Genomic DNA, 20,095 nt, shown 5'->3' with positions numbered 1-20,095 from the left:
CAGAATGGACTCCACGGCAGTGGGTGTGGTTTGGACTTTGCTTCTGTGAAGACTTGACAGCCTTGCAAACCCTGTGGGGCAGTTCCACTCTGTCCTCTAGGGGCGCTGTGGGTCGGAATGGACTCCACAGCAGTGGGTGTGGTTTGGACTTTGCTTCCCTGAAGACTTGACAGCCTTGCAAACCCTGTGGGGCAGTTCCACTCTGTCCCACTAGGTTGATAAGAATCAAAATCCACTGGACAGTCCCAAGTTTCAGATTTTTATCCTAGTTTCTCATTTGTCAGCTTGGAAATGCACTCAAAGGAAGTCATTTGCTTGAAACCATTCAGCTAGTGAGTGGTCAACCCAGGAGTTAAAGCTGAGTTTCCTGATTCTTCATTCAGTTTCTTTCCTTTAACTGTTTTGGTGCCGTTGAGTTGCCTTTCCACTCGGAGCAACCCCAAGTGTGCTTTAAATGAATGGGTCACAACTACTGTGGCCTGTGCAGGAGCCTAAGAAAGTTTCTCAAATGTGAAGCAAAATCAGCAAACGCAGGCCAGAGTCCTAGCTGTGCATGTGGTGGGCTTGCTTGTGGCGGGACTCTCCTTGGGGGTAAGGTTCTTTGTTTTGAAATGCTGATTTTCTGAATGGAAGCTGTGTGTAGTTTCAATGCCTTTATTTGAAAGCAGCATAATGAGACTGTGTGTTGGGTTTTCCAAATTGAAAATTAATGTGTTTGTTAGTTGGTGGAAACAAAACCCTGGGGATCTCTGTTTTCCCTTCCAGTCCAGCAATCACTTCGGACGCAACAACTTTGCGAACATCTCCTTAGAAAATGCTGGCTGAGCTATCCACGTTGCTAGGTGCCGCCGAGCTGTCTCTGGTTCATAGCAATCCTGTGTGCAGCAGAACTACACACTGCCCAGGCCTGCGCCATCCTCACAATCCTTGCTGGGCGTGAGCCCATCGTTGTAGCCATCGTGTCAGTCCATCTCCTTGAGGTCTTCCCTTTGCCACGGACCCTCTACTTTATCAAGTATAATATCCTTCTCCAGGGACTGGTCCCTTCTGATAACATGACCAAAGTACATGAGCCAAAATCTGGCCATTCCTGCTTCTAAGGGGAATTCTGGCTGCCTTACTTCCGGGACAGATTTGTTCGTTCTTCTGGCAGTGCTTGGTATTTTCAGCATTCTTTGACAACACCACAATTCAAAGGCATCAACTCTTCTTCGGTCTTCCTTATTCGTTGTCCAGCTCTCACATGCGTATGAGGTGACTGAAAATACTGTGGATTGGGTTAGGCACACACTGGTCTTCAAAGGGGCATCTTTGCTCCTTAACACTTCAAAGAGGTCTTTTGCAGCAGATTTTCCCAGTGCAATATGACATTTGATTTCTTCACTATACATGAGCCAGATTCAAATTTTTTATAGTCTCCTCCCCCCTTTTTTTTTAACCACAGTGATTAATCATTGAGATTAATCAAACATCCTGTTTACCAGCGGGGCATCTGGCTATTTTAAAAAAATTAAACTGACCCTGAAAGGACAAGGAATTTCTACTTCTCGAAATTCAATATCCAACAAAATGTGCCCTAAGATCTGAGAGAATTTAGTAAAAGAGTATTCAATACGTCTGAATAACGGCACCACCCTCTGGACCTATGTACAACTTTTGGGCTTCTGGGAGCAGAAAGCAAATGCAGATGAGGAAAGGTGGGCCAAGAGAAGGGTTTAGAGTGAGCTCCCTTTCCAGGCTGTGGGGTGATCTACAAGGCGTAGATTCAGTTCACCCAGAGAAACGTCCTTGCGAAGAGGCCGTGTTCCTAATTCTTCATAAGGGAAGACGGCATGGTTCCCTGTTGCTTACAGCTAACCTAGGCCGCTTCCTCAGGGCTCACCGCTGCCTTGATGAACAGGGTAATCACCAAACGCTGAGTTAGGGTTTGCATGAAGGTTCTGAGGTGGGTTAGTGAGAGATGTGTGGAACTCAGAAAGGACACAGAAGTGTCTCAATTGTTCCAAGCTTTCTTCATGGGATCTAAGGCAGAACGGCCAGAAGAAACCTCCGGCAGAGACCGTTAGGTCAGCAGCTTTGGATTATGGGTAGAAGACGTCTGCTTCCACCGATTGAGGGAAACAGAATGTCAGTCTTTGTTCAGTTTTCTGAAGAAATGGGCGAGAGTTCAAAATTTACCAAATAAAAGCCTTTTTCAGAAATCTTCTCCTTAAACTTTTAACTTAATCTCCATTACAATCTTGCGTTAGCTGTAGAAGACTTCCACTGATTTTTTTTTTTTAAATGTCAGTTGTTGGAAGAAATGAGTGAATGTTTAGACTATCATTTAAAAGTGCTTCTTTCAGAAATATTGTCCTTAAACTCATTATCTCTATTGCAATTGTGCATATGGAAAGTCCAAGTTAGCGTATTATTATGGGTGCTTTTATCTTGTGTTTAATACATGAATGTTTCTTTCATGGTATTTCAAGACCTTGTGTTGCTTTGTTGCCTAAAATACTTTGGACTTATCTGATTTAGGGTAGTGCCCAATTTTAGAGTCAGCTCCAAATGTAAAGGGGCCTGCTGTAACACAATGAATTGGGGCTAGCCTGCAAACATCCTCTTTCCATTAACTGCACATCTACCATATATGGAGGGAGCTCTGGTGGTGTAGTGCCTAAGGCATTGACTGCTAACCAGAAGGCTGGCAGTTCAAACCCACCAGCCACTCCTCAGAAGGAAGGTTGGGCAATCTACTTCTGTAATGATACCTCCCCAGAAAGCCAAGGAAGGGTCGCTATGAGTCAGGTCCAACTCTACAGCAGTGAGTTTGGTTTGGTTTGGTGCCATATATGGAAGCAAAGGTGAAGGAGACAGTGGGGAAGCCTGGAGGGCTCACTCAGTGGGGTCGGGAAGGGACAGGAGGCGAGAAGGACAAAGAAAGAGGTTAGAGGAGAGTTGGTTGAACTGCATAAGCTGGATGGAGACGCCGCTCCTGAGAGAAGAAAGATTCATCCTGACGGCACTCACCAATACTATGCAGGCTGTAGGCCCAGGTGGAGACAGTACATGTGGTGTGTTCAGGGACGTCGTGGTGGGGCAGGCTGACCAGCTGCACGTAGTCATTGAGGTGAACTTCCCTCTCCAGTTTGATCAACATGAGGTCATACTCAATGGAGGTGACTGTGAAGTATGGGTGGCGGATCACCTTCTCATAATTAACCACTTGCACGTGCTTTTCATTGGGGTCTCCCGGATTTGTTGCCCCCAAGACCACCTTAAGCTTCCTGGAACAATATGGAGATCATGAGAGGATCGACCAGAGATAGCTTTCCCTGCCTTATGGGCCTCTTCAGCTCCTCCCCATGGACTTGTATCTGTCACTGCAACTTGTTCTACTGGGAAGTGGTTCCAGGCCAGGGCCTGTGTTCAGTCTGAGGGTCCCTAGTGGCTGTGGGGCTGTCACTCACGGCAGGTTGCAGTGAGCTGCTGTGATGACCCAGAGAGGGTGGACCAGGGCTCCAGTACAGGGCAGGTAATCGGATTTCAGGTAGACCAAATAGGGAGGAGGCTGGTGGCCATTTCTGGAATCTGGATTGAAGGCCAAAGCACCTGGGAAGAGAGGCAGACACAGGGAAGTGGGAGATTGTCCTGAATCATCGGGAAACCAGAGGGAAAGCCCAATGCTTTCAAATGGTGAAGCGCTTTGAATCTGAGGCTCCAAGTTCCCCTACCCCCGACCCTTCTCTCCAGCACCGTTACCTGCAACTAAATAATACACTAGCTTAACTTCAACTACAATAGGAAGGAAATCATAGAAACAATCTACTTCAAAGAATAAAAGGTATTTTCCTTTTAAAGTGTGAATAAAAAATTCCCAAATTTAAATCGGTTTTCTTAAATACCTTCCAAAATGTAAGGGGCACTTATCAGATAAGCTCGTGGAGGACTTAGCTTTCTTACCATTTTTAAAATGCTCTGACAAATCTTACCCACTTCTCCCAGCACCACTGTGAGGTAGACAACGTGGAGCTTACCTTCATTTTAGGCATAAAGATACATACATCTTTATTTCTCCGCAGGTACTGACATGATGGGATTATGCACAGACCTTAGGTTGTCTGACACAAGACTCCACTAATTTTCCTTTTAGTTACTTATTTTTCTTCCATATTCTACAGTGAGTGTGTATGACTTTTTAATTGTTTTTGCACATACTTTGTTGTTATTTTTGAAAATATACACAGCAAAACACACCAATTCAACAGTCTCTACACGTACAATTCAGTGAGATAAGTTACATTCTTCAAGTTGTGCAACCACCTAACTCTCCTCATCCAAGTTGCTCCTGTCCTGTTAACATAAACTCACTGCCCCTTAGTTTCCTGTCTGTTGTCAATGTGATCCCATGTAGATAGATCTTAAAAGAGTACAGTGCTAAGGCACACATTCTTTACTAGTTAAGCTAAACCACTATTTGGTTTTAAGAAGCCTTAAAGGGATTTTTTTTGGGGTTTCCAAAGCTGTAAATCTTTATTTATTAATTATTATTATTATTATTTATGTTTTCAGTGTTCTTAAAAGGATATCTTTGGCTTAAGTTTTTAAAATTATCTCAAGGCGATTGCTTCAGGGGTTCATCCAACCCCCTGGCTCGAGGAAGTCAAGAGTCTATGAGAATTTGAAATCCTGCCCTACATTTTCTCCCTTTTGATCCGATTCCTCCAGAATCCTTGGTCAGCATGTGCTGTCATGTGAACTGACCATCATCCGGTTCTGGTCTCAAGACAAAGTGCCAGTTGCTCATGGAGGCGTTCAGCCACATATTCCATACCCTTCTTCTAGTTCTTCCTCTGTTGCTCCCCATGAATAGAGACCAACTGTTGAGCTTTGGCTGCCCACTTACACACTTTGAAGACCCTAAGAACTACACAGTGAACTAGGAGATAGAACAGAAGTGTTAAACCCGTTATTAGGTCAATGAACTGGGATGGCCCATGAAACCATGTCCCGAAATCTCCAGACAAGGAGCCAAACCCCATGAGGTGTTGTTTGGCTGTATACAAGCAGCCTCAGCAGCTACTTGGTTTATTTATTTATTTATTTTTGGTCGTTGTTGTAAATATATCTACATACACCTTTTGCCAACTCAGCTTTTTACAGATGTACTACTTATTGACAGCTATTACAATAATCCACTGATAAAAATAACTAGAAAATAGCACAATCAGGTCTTAGATGTTTAAAATAAGAAAGGACATGAGGAAGTGTTTCATCATGACACCTCTCCTTCAAGAGGGCCTTCATCCCATTCACCTTCCTCTCTGACCTCCAGTGAAAATCTCCTCCTCCTCCAAGGGTCAGATGACAGAGCACAGCAGTGATTTCTCTCCTCCCTCTCCAGCACCATGACCCATAACAACCCATTGTCTCCTAAACACTGTCTGCCTTGTGTCTCATGGCTCTTGTCAAGGCTAAGGACCATGCTTATACCTGAGTCCACCACATTACCTGCTATGGACTTTGAGGCTTCAGATGAGACCATCTCATAAGACCAGCAAGTGTGCTTTTGGACTCTAGGGCTGGCCACGTGACCATCAGGTTTTCTGGCCACTGAAGCAAAATGTGGTACATCTGAGAGTATATGACACTATGGCCACAATGAATAACCACAATAGAAGGCAAAATAATATAAATGTCATTAAAAAAGAGACTAACTAACAGAGTCGGAGAGAGGGAAAGTCATCCCTTCATTCAACAAACAAGTGTTTTGTCACCTAGGACTTACTCAGTTCTGTCATAGGTGATTGGGACATAATAGTGGACAATGCAGAGAATGTCTCCTGCTCTGACAGCCTACTGAGGACAGCATCCAGTGATAATGATTACAATACATAAGCAAATGATGACATGATAGAAGGTGGTAAGTGTGATGGGAAAGAGGGTGGGAAAAGAGAGAAAGGTAGTAAGTACCAGGTGTGTGTATGTGAGTGTGCTTGTGGATGTGAGTGTGGGTGCGTGCATATGTGTGTGTGTGCTTGTGGATGTGAATGTGGGTGCGTGCATATGTGTGTGCGTGCATGTGTATGTGTGTGCGCATGTGTGTGCATGTGTATGTGTGTGTGCAGGTGTACATGTGTGTCTTGGTCATCTCTGAGTGAAACAGGGAGCTCTGCAGGGTTTTGTATAAAGGAGTAATGAGCTTTCCCTCACAGAGCAATGTAGGGTGCAGAGTACAGAAGCAAAGAGGCCTGTCAGGAAAACTGTCTGATAATCCAGTCAAGAGATGGTGGCTTAGACCCTAGTAACAATGGGGAAGGAGCCTTGGTGATACAGTGGTTAAATTTTCGGCTGCCAACTGAAAGGTCCAAGGTTCAAACCCACCAGTCACTCCCTGGGAGGAAGATGAGGGAGTCTGCTTGTGGAAGGATTACCGCCTTGCAAACCCTCTGGTGTAGTTCCACTCTGCCCTTTAGGGACACTGTCAGTACATCAATCTGACACTAATAAGCAATGGGGACTGTGAGGAGCAGCTGGATTTGGGACATGTAAAGAAGATAATAGGACCTCTGGTAGCATAGTGCCTAAGGCACTTGACTGCTAACTAGAAGGCTGGCGGTTCAAACCCACCAGCCACTGCTCAGAAGGAAGGTTGGTCAATCTACTTCCACAGTGATGCTGCCTTGGAAACCCAAGGAGGGGTCGCTATGAGTCAGGTCTGACTCGACAGCACATAACAACAACAACAAGGAAGATAATGCCAAGGAGACTTTCCAAGAAGATGCAATGTGGGGTGTGAGAGAAAGTGAGGATTTACGGATGACCCCAGAGTGTCTGTGTAAGACCCTGGAGCCATGGCCAACATGCCATGCCTTTGAAATCGTGCTGCCAGTCCCTGCCCCCTGTTCACGCTCCCTCGCCAGCAACGGTCCTGCTCCTGATGGGTCCAGGGCCAGGTCGCAGAAGGCAACCTGATAAGAGCCTGCAGTGCTGAGGGATGGAGGGCCAGCCCTGCACTTCTGGTCTGGAACTGTGCCCATTTCTACCACCTTTCTCACTCCCCCAGGGTTCTTTGGCAGGTATACAGAGCAATGTGTGGACACTCACCTGGCAGGTTCAAGAGAGCCCAGAGGAGGATGAACTTCATCATGGTGTCCAAAACCTGTCAGGGATGAAGTACAGCTCAGGTTCCCAGAAGCAGGAGGGAGGGAGCGGGGTAAATGAGATAGACCACGATGGGGTCCTGGGGTCAAGAGGAAGTAGCCTCTGAATCTGCTCAGTGAAAGGACACAGTTCCAGAAAACATTTCCATCCAGGTGAGCAAGTGTCCAAGGGGCCAAGGCAAAAGTCAGATGACTTGGTCTGACCTGGAAATAATGGTTCAGAGAAGAAGGTATCTAACCTGGGAGAAGTGGATGCTCCTGGTATATCCACAGCTACCTCCTCTCTGGCCTCCTCTTTGTCAAACTCTGCAGGCAGTCCCCTCACTGGACACATGTGAGACAGTGATACCCTCCCGTCTGTGTGATGCTAGTCCCCTTTTGTGTGTCATTGACACTTACCTCCACTGGATACATGGCCTCTGGGTTGACCTTTCTCTCTCAGTCTGACATGAAGTCATCTCATTCATTCACCTAATCAACAACCAACCAACCAACCAATGTACTCACGCACTAATCAAGCAACCCAACCAACCAACCAACAAATAATATATGTCTGCAACTTGTACTTGGCTCTGGGCTTAGTGTTGGGATACTTCAATTTAATGATACCATTCCCGCCTTTAAGGAGCTTAAAGAGAGTGGGAACAAATGATATGTAACAGGCAGTTACAATACAGAGTATTCAGACCTAAAAACTAAGGTAGGTGTATCTTAGAGACAGAGTTAAGAACACTTCTTCCTTATGCATGGTGTATAAGACAGGTGTGCCCAGAAGTTATACTTGACCTGGATGTTAGAAAAGGAGAAGAAGCTTGTCACAAAAAGAAGGGGTGGTGGTGGTGGGGATATTCAAGGAGAGGAAGAGCATTGGCAAAGGCAGTGTCTTCTAGGGATGTGGTAACAAAATACCACAAAGTGGGTGGCTTTAAAGAGCAGAAATTTATTTTCTCATCTTTCTGGAGGCTGAAAGTCCAGATTTGGGTCTTGGTCACTTCGATCCTTCTGTGGGCTCTCTCCCAGCTTCTGGGGTTGCTGCAGTCCCTGCCGCAATCCCTGGTGTTCCATTGCTGTGTATTGAAGTCTCTGCCTCTGTCATCACATGGCGTCTGCTCCTGTGTATCTCCGTGTCTGTTTTCTCTTTTATAAGAGATCACTCAGAAGGAGCTAGGACCCACTCTACTCTGGTATGACTTCATTAACTTAGCTGATCACTTGTAAAAACACAAGACAAAACTATTTCCTAGAAGTTCACATAACAGGTACTGAAGGTTAGGGTTTCAATATATCTTTTGTGGGACACAACTCAATCCACAGCAGACATGTTACTTGAGAATGTTTAAAGGCTGAGTGCAAGGTGACACAGAGAGGGAGATATCTAAAATACAGGAGTTGGAAGGACCAGGTGTTGATGCAAGGTCCTGGTGTTAGGTGAGATCATGGCACAGGGCAAGAATCAGCCATGAGCCAGAGGGAGAGTCTTCTCTGAGCATGGAAGGCAGGAGAGGAGGTTGGTGAAGATGCAGATTGTCTGAAGGTGGAAGAGAAGAAAATGATTGACTTGGAATGTGTCTGTCTCTACTTTCTCTGTGAAAGGCAAGGAGAAGCTACACAATGAAGGAGGGTGGAATGTACACAGGGGGTGGTGTGGGCCAGGAACGATTTGCACCACTGGATTGATGGCTTAACTGAGGTCAACAATGAATCATAGTCTCCAGCTGCCCTCACAGCTGGGTATAAAAAGAATAAGGAAAGAGGAGTTGTAGGGTTGATTCAGGGTTATCGTTTTTAAGACAGGTGTGACAAAAAGAAAAAGAGGGTGAGGAGCAGAGGTTTTAAGTGATCAGATGAGGTGTCCCCTTGAAAGTGGCGGGATTCTAGCCTGGGGTGGACCTGAAGAGCATAGAGTGCTGACTTGTGGCCTCACCCCTCCATCCATCCTCATGCCCATGCTGTTGGGAAGTAGGAGGGAGGCCTCCACCTTACAGGGTATAGGAGATGCACTGGCTACCAGGGGAAGCTGAGGCTCTGGTGAGGTGGGGGTCTAGAGAGAGGTCTCCATAAGGAGGGAGAGTGTAAGTAGACATGTACGGATGTCAGTCAATAAACATGGCTGGGGGGGGGTGCAGAGTTGGCAGGGCCAGGAGCACTGGGCAGGTGGATAATAATAAAAGCAGGGAGAGAAATGGTCTCACAGCTGCCAGAGAAGACAGGCAAACAAACAGAGGGCCTTGCAGTTTGGATGGGGCCAAAGACTGCAAGAAAAAGGAAAAAATCACAAACTCATTTCCATCAAGTCAATTTAGACTCATGCCAACCCTGTGTGTGTCAGAGTAGAACTGCTCCGTGGGGTTTTTAATGGCTGCCATCTTTTGAAAGCAGATCACTAGTCTTTCTTCCAAGGAGCCTGTGGGTGGACTTGAACGGCCAACCAGTCAGTTAGTAGCCAAGCACTTAACCACTATGAGAGCAGAGATGATCCTGTGTGTCAGAGCAAGCCTGGATCTCAGACCTAGCCTAGCCAACTGTTGACTCTGATAGAGGAGGGCAAGCGTCCATGCTCAGGGCAGACTGATGCCTAAGGAACCCCACATGGCTGTGCTCTAATGGAGATGGGAAAGTGCCCATACCCGAGGCATATCAGTGTTCACATGGTACAGCCGGCAGGGCAGCCTCAGACCCTCAGGGCCTCTCCCCCACCCCAGCTGCCTCACACTCCCCTCCCTCCCACCCCCTTCCCACACCTCTGCGGTCTCTACAGACACATGAGTCTGACCTCTTGGGAAGGGACTCCATGCTGTTTTGCCCATTGCAGGGCAAAGCCTCTCTCTGTGGCTTCATTTTCTGTCCCCTTCTCACTGGCCCTCTGTATCCCTCTTCACCTTTTTAATAGACCAGCCTGACTCTCACTGTCTCTCCCCTGTGTGTTACCCACGGCCTCTCATGTATCCCTCTGGCCCCACACTATGGGGTAGTCTTGGCTCTGCCTCTGTGCTTGGGTGGTTGTCCAGGTCTGGAGTGTGGCACATCTTGTCCCACGTGCCAGTGTGGGAGGTGAGCTGAGCCCTGTCCAGAGCCACTGCCAGGGGCAAAGACTCCTGCCACAAGCTGCAGCAACCTCATAAATTAGGACTCCCAGTTGTCCATTCACTCGTGCATGCCCAGTCATCATCTTCACTCCAGGTCTTTGTCTCCAGCTGCCTGCTAGAAATGACCACCTTTATGTCCCCAGTGACCTCAAACACAACCTGCCTCACGTATACTTTCCAAGTATACTCTCAACCATATCATGAAGCACTGGGGCCGCCTCATGTTCTTGTTAATGACTGTTGTCTACCCAGTGCCCAAATCAGAAACCCCGGAGTTACCTCAGACTCCTCTCATCCCTTTTTCTTCTCACGGTTAATACATCTCAGTCTTGTAGATTCCATTTCCTTAACCAAAGCCAACCGATTGCTGTCAAGTTGATTCCAACTCATGGTGACCCCAAGTGTGTCAGAGTATAACTGTGTCCAATAGAGTTGACAATGACTGATCTTTTGGAAGAAGATTGCCAGGTCTTTCCTCCAAGCACCTGTAGGTGGACTCAAGCCTCCAACTTCCTGAACTCCTTGTGCTTCCCTGGGACTCCCTCTCTGTCTCTTTAGTGTTAGCTCTTAATTCAGAAATCTGATGATGCTTACTGTGTCATAGAGGCATTAACCATTTCCCAATGAGGGCACAGTGGTTAAAGCACTTGACTGCTAACCAAAAGGTTGGCGGTTTGAGCCCTCCAGCTACTCTGCTTGAGAAAGATGTGGCATTCTGCTCTGTAACGATCTACAGCCTTGGAAACCCTGTGAAGCAGTTCAACTCTGTAGGGTCACAATGAGTGGAAATTGACTCAACGGCAATGGGTTTGATTTTGTTTAATGTTCACAAGATAACATTTAAATTTCTTTGTCCATCAGGGCAGACCCTTCAGAAGCTAACCCTTGCCAACCTGTTTGGAATCATCTTTACCTGCATTGTCTCTCTTCCTCTGCAGACGATATATGTTCTACCCAACCAAACACCAAACCAAAACCAAACTCACTGCTGTCGAGTCAGATCCAACTCATAGTGACCCCTCCTTGGGTTTCTGAGGCAGTATCACTACAGAAGTAGATTGCCCCACTTTCCTTCTGAGGAGTGGCTGGTGGGTTTGAACTGTCAGCCTTCTGGTTAGCAGTCAAATGCCTTAGGCACTAACCCACCAGAGCTCCCCTCTCTTCCTCTGCAGATGATGTATGTTCCACCCAACAGTGTTAGTTAATTTCATGCATTTTCTAGTGTATGCCGCTCTCTGTCCTTTTGTAAGCTACTCCCTCAGCTTCACAAGCTCCTCCCTTCATCTGTTTGCCTTTGTGGCACCATCCCTGATTCTCCAGGCCTGAGCCATTTTCCAGTCCTCTGGGTCACTTAGTGCTCATCACCATTATAGCACTTGTCACAAGGTACTGTAATTGGCTCATGAGTGGCCTAGGCTATTCACTCATGCATCCCCAGCATATGCAATGCCAAAAGAGCTGGTAATTTTTGAATGAGAGGGAGTATTGTTAGATCCCTCACCCTTCTTACAGTTCCTATGATAAAGAACAGAACTTGTAGTAGGCGTTCTTAGTGGCTTTTTTATTGAATGTTTTTTTTTTTATCTAGACTCAGTTCAAGAACAGGAAAGATGAAGAGGTGGTGGGCCCCATGTAGAATTATGAGGAGGCTGCACCCAGGGCATGGAGGACTGAGGGGCGTCAGTGGGTGTTGATGATTTTCATGATCCATCTTGCGTAGGGATGAACTTCTGTGAAGAACCCTTCACTTCCCAGGGTGATGCTGCCTTTGGCCCAGGACAGGATTCCATGCAGCCTCCCAGTGCAAATGGCTGGAGCAGCTGAAACTTCCTGTTGGAGAGAGGAAACCAGAGGTTAGGGCATTCTGTAGTCATGAAACAGGAGTGGATCCCAAGAAATGGCCCATGACAGTAACAGAGACAGCTAAGGGACGTGTTCAACTCCTTGAGGGATGACAACCCCACTTCGTGTGTAGTTGGGTATCACCTCTATTGACTTAAGCTTGACCCAACTTGAGTGCAAGCAGGAGGAGAAAGGACAGGTGTTCTTCCAGGTCTCTCCCACTCTGGACAGGAGGAGTAATCACTACACATCCTCTTTGGACGAGTGTCGTTGTGGATTGAATTGTGTCTTCCAAAAGTATGTGTTGTAAATCCCAACGCTCATGGATGTGAACCCATTTTTGAATAGGGTTTTGTTAGTTATGTTAATGAATCCATTAGCAGTGTAGGGTATGTTTTAAGGCAATCACCTTTGAGATGTAAAATGAGCAGATTAGGCACAGAGAAGCAAGCAGAGATGGGGGAAGATGATGCCAAGCCACATGAAGATCACCAAGAACCTGAGGAACAACAGCTGAAGAGAGACAAGGACCTTCCCACAGAGCTGAGGGAGAGAGGTAAACTTCCCTTAGAGCAGTGCCGTGAGTACAGATCTCCAGCCTCTTCAACTAGGAGAAAGCCAGCCTCTGAGTGTTAAGGCCCCCACGTGTGGTGTTTCTGTTACAGCAGCCCCAGATAGCTTAGACCAGGCCATTTGGAGTCTGCCGTTGTGTGTTCAGGAAGGAGAGTACCTTGACCTTGGATGAGACCTTCAGAGGACGGCCCACACACATTATGTTCCCATAGCTTCTCTTGAGGAGCATCTCCTGGCACTCACTGAAGGGCAGAGAGTGCTGGTAGATCCATGCCAGGAGGTCGGGATCAGTGACTGTGGGAGAGAAGGCAGGTGAGATCGTCACTCTCCTTGTCATGTCTGCTCTTGGGACCAGCCCTGTTGCCTACACACAGAAATCCCTGAGAAAAGTCCACACAGTTCTACAATTTCATCTTAAATGTTTTTGAGATGTAACAACCACTGCCTGTGCCTTTTTGGTTTTTTTTTTGGGGGGGGGGAGGTCACATGACTAAGGAACCGTGGTGGTACAGTGGTTAAGTGCTCAGCTGCTAAGTGAAAGGTTGACTAGTGGTTTGAATCTACTAGCCACTCCATGGGAGAAATGTGTCAGTCTGCTTCCATAAAGATGATAGCGTTGGAAACCCTATTGGAAAGTTCTATTCTGTCCTAAACAGTCTCTCTATGAGTTGGAATTGATTCAACAGCTATGGTTCAGGGTCATTGGACTACTGGCCTATTTCAACTTCTTTGTATTATATCTCTTTGTTCCAGCTTTGGCAGTAACAGCTCTAAGGTCAAGAACATTACCTCTAGCAGCTATTTCCCTCGAGGATGGTCCTCCACATGGGCCCCAGCTCCAACTCCCTCTGGACTAAGCCCACAGGGTTAGCACTTACAGTTTTTGTAGTCATTCCAGGTCCAGGTGGGGATGAAGCAGGACTCATTGAAGGTCAAGGGCTCCAAGGCTATGGCTATGGTCCCCACATGGCGGTTGATGTTGGCAGCCTTGGACAGCTTGATCAACATCAGGTCATGGCTCATAGTATGTGCATGGAACTCAGGATGGGGCACGGTGAACAAGGGGTCTCGTCTCTGCTCCTTCCTAGTTGGGCTGCTGGGTTGATAGACTCCCAGTCTGATTTTATCACTTTAGGAGAAAAAGTACAGGGAGATGGGAAAGCACAGGGTCACACAATGTTAGAAATGTCAGAGGTCACTTTCTCCACTTGTCTAATTGTATCTCTTAGACCTGAGAAAGCAAGTGATCTTCCCCTGAATATAGAGTAATAACAATGTAGGATTGTTATATTAGAGATGATGCATGTAAAAACCTGGCATGATGTTGAATTGTGTCTCCAGAAAAGAGAGGCTGAAGCCCTAAGCCCCAGACCTGTGAGGATGACCATATTCAGTTCACATGAGGTCAAACTAGAGTAGGGTGGGTCCCAATTCTGTCTGAATGTTGTCCTTACACAAGAGGAGAAGTGACCCAGAGACCCAGATGCAGGGAGAAGACACCATGTGAAGACAGACAGAAATTGCAGTTATGCTGCAGCTTCAAGCCAAGAAACACCTAAGGTACCAGGAGCCAAAAGAGACAAAGAATTTTCTTGCCCTAGAGCAGAGAGAGGGAGAGAGAGGGAGAGAGAGAGAGAGAGAGAGAGAGAGAGAGAGAGAATGGCCTGGCCAACACTCTGATGGAGAATGTCCAGCCTCCAGAGCTGTGAAAGAATCTCTTTCTTTTGTTCAGAGTCACCCTGTTTTGGTAGCAGCCCTATGACATTAAGGCAGGTACAAATCACACAGCGCTTTCTCACACACAACACGCTGAGATGTGCAGGGAATGTATTGTCTTGCCTAGGGTTTCCTTGCCTTCTCTTTCCTGCAATATATGGCTCTGCACAATTCCTCAACCTCATCTTGTGAGCACCTGCTGCTCATTACACTCAGTTAACACATTTTCCAAATACCCAGGTATCTTGACTACTTCAGGTCTCAATGTATACTGTCCCCTCTGCCTGTAATATACCCCTTCCTGGGCTGCCTGCCTCTTTCCCTGTTGGACTTTTCACTTCAGAGGGCTTGACTCAGCCACAGATAGATCTCTTGTTCAGTCCCTTCATATTGCAGCATGTTGTTGTCAGGGTCATTGAGTCAGTTCTGACTCACAATGACCCCATGTACAACAGCCTGGTCCACGGCCATCCTCACAATCATGGCTGTGTCTGAGCTCATTATTGCAGCCACGTGTCAATCCACGTCATTGAGGGTCTTCCTCTTTGTCCCTGAGCCTCTACTCTCCCAAGTGTGATGTCCTTCTCTAGTCCAGGTCCCTCCTGATAACATGTCCAAAGCCCATGAGACGAAGTCTCGTCCTCCTTGCTTGTGAGGAACATTCTGGCTGTACTTCTTCCTTATAGCTTACACTCCTTTATATTGCCTGTCATTCATCTGTTTTGGGTTATCTCCCCTACTTGAAGGTAAGCTCCTGAGGGGGACACTTGCTTCTGTCTTTCTCCCTCTGCCCAATGCTCAATAGTCCCAGTTCCCTGGCATAGAGTAAGTGTTCAGTAAGTGACTGTTGAATGAATGGACGGGATTTACTCCCTGTGAGAGAGATTCTCCTGGCACTTTTCTGGCTGTTGTTGTGGTTGTTGTGTGCCGTCAAGTTGAACCCGACTCCTAGCGACCCCTCCTTGGGTTTCTGAGGCGGTATTACTATGGAAGTAGATTGCCCAACCTTCCTTCTGAGGAGTGGTTGGTGGGTTTGAACCGCCAGCCTCTGGTTAGCAGTCAGCACCTTAGGCACTATGCCACCAGAGCTCCCACCCTAACCCTAACCCTAACCATAACTTTCTAGTATCTCTTCTAAAACTTCCAAAAGTGCATCATCTCCCCCACTGGGGAAAAGACGCTCTTTCTTCCTGGGACTTCGAATTCCTCTGCGATGCCATTGCTGGGAAGCAGAACACCCAGGACAGAAATCGTGAGAATGTCCGTGCGTTGTGAAGAATGTGACCAACGTGTGTGTAGAAAATGTTGAATGGGAACCTAAACTACTGTGTGAACCTTCACCCGAAAGACAGTAAGATATCATTTGAGACAAAACCTGCTGGGATGGCCCACCAGACCTCCTTCTGTTTGAGCAGCCCTTCCCAGGTCCCAGAGCCAAGGGTACTTACGGGGGAGGGCAGTGAGCTGCCGTCAGCACCCACTCCGGGTGAATGAGAGACCCCACACAGGGCTTGCGGGTGGACTGCAGGTAGACCATGTAAGGAAGAGTGAAATCCTGTGGTAAGTCAAAATCAGCATGTCGAGAATGGGAGGCCAGAGCGACTGCTGGAGAATTGGTGGGGTCACGGGGACAGAGAGACAGAAAAGTTGAGAGGTCAGAAGTGGTCAGGTCACATTTTCCCAACCTTCTCCTCTCTCCTTCAGGGTCACTATGAGTTGGGATTGACTTAGCAGCAGTGGGTTTGGATTTTTGGTTCAAAGTCTTCAAACTTAATATCAGAGTTCTTAGTTTATTTATTTTTCTTTCTTTGATATGCTTTTTAATTTTTTTTTAAATCCAAGGGAATCATCGATGTCCCCCAAGCTATATACATAAAAGGAAACAAACCCCATTGCTTCCAGTCAGTGCTGACCCTCAGTGGCGCACGAGCGCCGTGTCGTCGTCACGGGAGGAGATCACCAGGTCTTTCTCCCGTGAAGCTGCTCGATAGGTTCCAACTACCAGCATGTTGGTCAACAGGGAAGTGTGTAACTGTCACATCACCAGGGCTCTTTCCTAAGCTCTATACTTCAGCAGATTGACACGGTGTCTCTGTGTTTGCAGCTCTGAGTCACTGACTCACGGGCCTTCCTCATGCTGAGAGGAGGCGCGGACCGGCAGAGCTGTGCACGGTAATGATGAGTGATTACTTTAAGGACTTTTCCAAGGATCGAGGTCACGGGTAAAGTGAGATGCAGCCTGACTCTGGTGGTAGAAGGAACGGGGGGAGGCGGGAGAAGGGGCCATGAGGCTTTCCGAGCCTCTGACCATCCCCCTCCTCCCCAAGCCCATTCCTCTACTACTGCCCAGCGCTCTGAGAAAGGGGTGGGTGGCCATCAGAAAAAGTGGTAACCTAGGAAACCACACCCAGGAGCTGAGAAGGCCCCCGGAGGGAGGCGTTTACAGTGAGCATGTCGGACTGCTCCTGGGCGCAGGTGAAGGGGAGCCTTGATGGGGGCTCGCACGTGGCCATCCTGCGGTCATCTGCAGTAGCTCATTCGGTTGTGTTTTTTTTTTCTTTGTTTCCTTTTTTAACTAATTCATTTTTTATTGCAGTGAAAATGTGGAAACACAGCATCTGCCATCACGTGGACCCCTCAGAGAGGCCAGTTGCCTCAGTCCTGTTTTGTGACCATCATCAATGTCCCTTGCCAAATTTTCCATCCCCATAAACAAAAACACAAAACCAAAGAGCTTAAACAATCTGTAAAGAACAAGCTCACTGATTTTTAAGTGCCCTCACTGTCTATCTCTTTCGTAGCAGCTGGCTACTTCTGTCTCCTCTCCTTCCATACCCCAACCCTGATGGCATTTGGGAGGCACAAGCCCCCACTCACCAGCCACACTCAGAAGAACAAAGATCAGAGGACACTTCATGGTGGTGGTAACCACAGCAGCAAGTTGGATCACGGTGGAACCTGTCCCAGGCTTTAGTCCAAGTGTCGCTGGCAGGAATAGCTGGGGAGAAGCATTGACTGGGGACGGGGCAGGCAAAGCAAGGGGCTTATCCCCCTCAGTCTAGTGTTTCTCAAGGCCTAGTGACAGCAGCACGGCTGGGCACCCCCTCTGACACACGCTACAGAGAGGGAGGATCTAGTCACAGACAGCTCCCTCTCTGGTCTGAGCCTGTGCCCAGGACTCTGGGTGCCTCAGGGACGCCTCCCTCCCATCTGTGACATTGTCCCAGTCCCCCTCCCCCCTTTGTGATGGCGCCCTCTCCTGCACCCCCGCCCTCCGCACCTGCTCCTTCTCCCACAGGCACTGAGATGGGACACACATTTAGTACCCTGCTTTCCCTCTTTTCCATCATTTCAGGGACCAGGGAGCTGTGTCCTTGTGAGAGTGAGTGGCTGAGTCAGGACTGGAATGAAGTCTACAGAACCCTGTGAAAGTGATGAATTTTGCCCGAGCCCTGGGGTCCCAGGAAAGAGACACAATTAAGAAATCCCTTGCTCACTCATTTGTGTTCTGAGAAAGACCCTTTCCTGTATGACTTAGACACGACTCTGTCCACTCCTCTCATGACTCCTGTAACATGGATGACACCCTTGCTTATCCATGACAAGGCCCCATGCAGACCCTCTCTCCATTTTTTTGTCTCATGAACACATAACTGAGATTAGAACCTGTGTCCCCCCGAAGGAGTCTCTGAGTGGTGCCAATGGCTCACACACTCAGGTGCTGAGAGACTGGAGGTCTGAGTCCACACCAAGGCACCTTGGAGGAAAGGTGTGGAGATCTACTTCCAAAAGACCCCGGCCATTGAGAACCCTGGGGGCCTGGTGCTGCTCTGACGCCTATGGGCTCACCAGAAGTGGGGGCTGACTGGACCGGCCCCTCACATGAGCTTGAACCCCAGAGGCACATTTCTCGTTAGCTGGCTATGCCCACTGTAAGTCACCCCAACTGTGACATGTCCACTACGTCCTGCAAAAGTCTAAGGCAAACCCCCACCAGGACACCTGCTCTTCAGATCCGAGGGGCTTCCTATCTCCACAGTTTCTGTCACTGAGACCCATAACTCTTCACAATACACCACACTCCTCCTTGTAAGTCACCTTCACTGTAACTTCGGAGCACCACTCACCCCAGCCTGAGATAAGGCCAGTTCGACCTCCTCAAGAGGACAGATGCACAGACACACCGGAGTTCTATCTGCTCCAGAGAACAGATACACTCACAGAGACCAGCGCTGGCTGGTGCCAGAGGATAAACCAGAGAATCAGGTCATAAAAGACCATAGGGAGTAACACCACGGTGTCATTAACTGATGCACAAACTTCTTTCTCCTAAAATTTAATTATTTATCTGAATGAATCCTGTTCAGGTCTGAGTGTTTCCAAACCCTCTAATCATTTTGGGGTACCATTGTTTTATTGTGTAAATTAAAAAAATAGTAATAACACATTCAGCATTTATTAGCTATAATTCTTTATGCCAAGGTCCCCCTTCTTCAGATTGTTGGGATTTTCTGTCTCCCGTTTGCCAAGTGACACAGAGTCTAAGGAAGACCTCCTGGACCCAGAGTTGCCCACAGCATGTTTGCTTCTGCGGGAAGGCATTTTCTCCTCTCCTGCAAGAGCTGCCCTCAGTGATGGAGAAATATATCCTCCCCTCCTGCCTGGCTGTGTGCCCAGATGCAGCGGGCTCCTCTTAGGAAAGCCCATCTTTCACCCCACGCCTGTCCTGAAGTCATCTGCCTGCCACTTCATCTCATTTTCTGAAAGAGATTCAATTGTAAAACACAGTAGGGAAGAAAGAATGTTCTGCGCTGTGTGTTCCACGGGGACAGTGGAAGACTGGTACACACCACAGACAGCAGCACTTGGTGGAGATCTGCCTTAGCTCGCTGTCCCCTCACCGCACCTCTCTGAGCTCCTCTCCCTTCCCCCTTCTCTCTCCCCGCTTCCCTGGCTTTTCCTCCTCTCCCCCTTCCCTCCTCTCTCCCTTCCCTCTCTCCCTCTCCCTTCCCTCTCTTCTCCCCTCCCCTTTTACCTCTGTTCTCCCCTCCCCCCAACCTCTTATGTTGGTTGCTGCCCAGTGGGTTCTGACTCACGGCCCCCCATGTGTGCGTCAGAGTAGAGCTGTACTCCACAGAGTTTTTAACACTCTTTTTTCCAGAACTGGGTCACCAGGCCTTTCTTTCAGGGAGCCTCTGAGTGGACTCGAACCACCAACCTTTGGGTTAGCAGCTGAGCGTTTGAACTATTTGCACCACCCAGGGTCTCCAATCCCCTTTATTGTCCTCTCCAAACACATCAGCTCTTCAGTTTGCAAACTGCACTCAGTAGAAAAATGTGAACCTATCAGCCACCCTGTGGAAGACCTGACCTGGTGATCTGCTCCCATAAAGGTTATAGCCTTGCAAACTCCATGGGGCATTTCTACTTTGTTCCGTGGGGTCTCTATGACTCAACAGCACACAACAGGGCAACAGTGCAAAAGCAGTATTCTGTCCCTTGGGAGGATATAACTATCTCATCCTAAGTGGCATATGAGTCTTCCTCCAATCCTGATGTCACATGTCTTCATATTGTCTAACTTCTCAGATTATTTTCTTAGCATACAGATTGAATAATATGGTGAAAAGATACAACCCTGATATACACCCTTCCTAATTTTAAATCATGCAGTATCCCCTTATCCTGTTCAAATGACTGACCCTTGTTCTATGTACAGGGTTCTCATGAGCA

At 47.7% G+C, this 20,095-nt stretch overlaps 2 protein-coding genes across 2 annotated transcripts in view; both read right to left on the bottom strand.

The window, feature by feature from the left end:
- Window positions 1-7,129, bottom strand: part of PRSS58 (serine protease 58) — an 8,440-nt gene extending 1,311 nt beyond the window's left edge. Inside the window, exons 1-3 of the mRNA XM_007952750.1 lie at window positions 7,090-7,129; window positions 3,453-3,594; window positions 3,013-3,269 (exon numbers count right to left, since the gene is read on the bottom strand). Of these exons, the coding sequence (XP_007950941.1) occupies window positions 3,013-3,269; window positions 3,453-3,594; window positions 7,090-7,129 (439 nt within the window). The remainder of the gene's footprint in view (window positions 1-3,012; window positions 3,270-3,452; window positions 3,595-7,089) is intronic.
- Window positions 7,130-11,911: 4,782 nt separating this feature from the next.
- On the bottom strand, window positions 11,912-16,875 carry LOC103207186 (serine protease 58-like). The gene is made up of 5 exons (XM_007952749.2): window positions 16,770-16,875; window positions 15,811-15,964; window positions 13,525-13,775; window positions 12,804-12,940; window positions 11,912-12,061 (listed from the first exon to the last, which is right to left on the bottom strand). Exons 1-5 carry the CDS (start codon window positions 16,873-16,875, stop codon window positions 11,912-11,914), a joined length of 798 nt encoding a protein of 265 aa, XP_007950940.2.
- Window positions 16,876-20,095: the final 3,220 nt, after the last annotated feature.

The sequence above is a fragment of the Orycteropus afer genome, unplaced genomic scaffold (assembly GCF_000298275.1).
Source record: "Orycteropus afer afer isolate SDZICR_OR568_19922 unplaced genomic scaffold, OryAfe1.0 scaffold00358, whole genome shotgun sequence".
Taxonomy (NCBI): Eukaryota; Metazoa; Chordata; class Mammalia; order Tubulidentata; family Orycteropodidae; genus Orycteropus; species Orycteropus afer.
This window is presented reverse-complemented; position numbering and strand designations above follow the sequence as displayed.

Bases quoted from the DNA above. Each gene is read 5' to 3' on its own strand.
- LOC103207186 (XM_007952749.2), bottom strand. From the start codon at position 16,875: ATGGCCACGTGCGAGCCCCCATCAAGGCTCCCCTTCACCTGCGCCCAG. The intron at 15,965-16,769 runs GTGTGGTTTCCT...ATTCTCCAGCAG, and splicing joins GGGGCCTTCTCAGCTCCTGG to TCGCTCTGGCCTCCCATTCT. The intron at 12,941-13,524 runs GTAAGTGCTAAC...TCTCTCCCACAG, and splicing joins CTGGAATGACTACAAAAACT to TCACTGATCCCGACCTCCTG.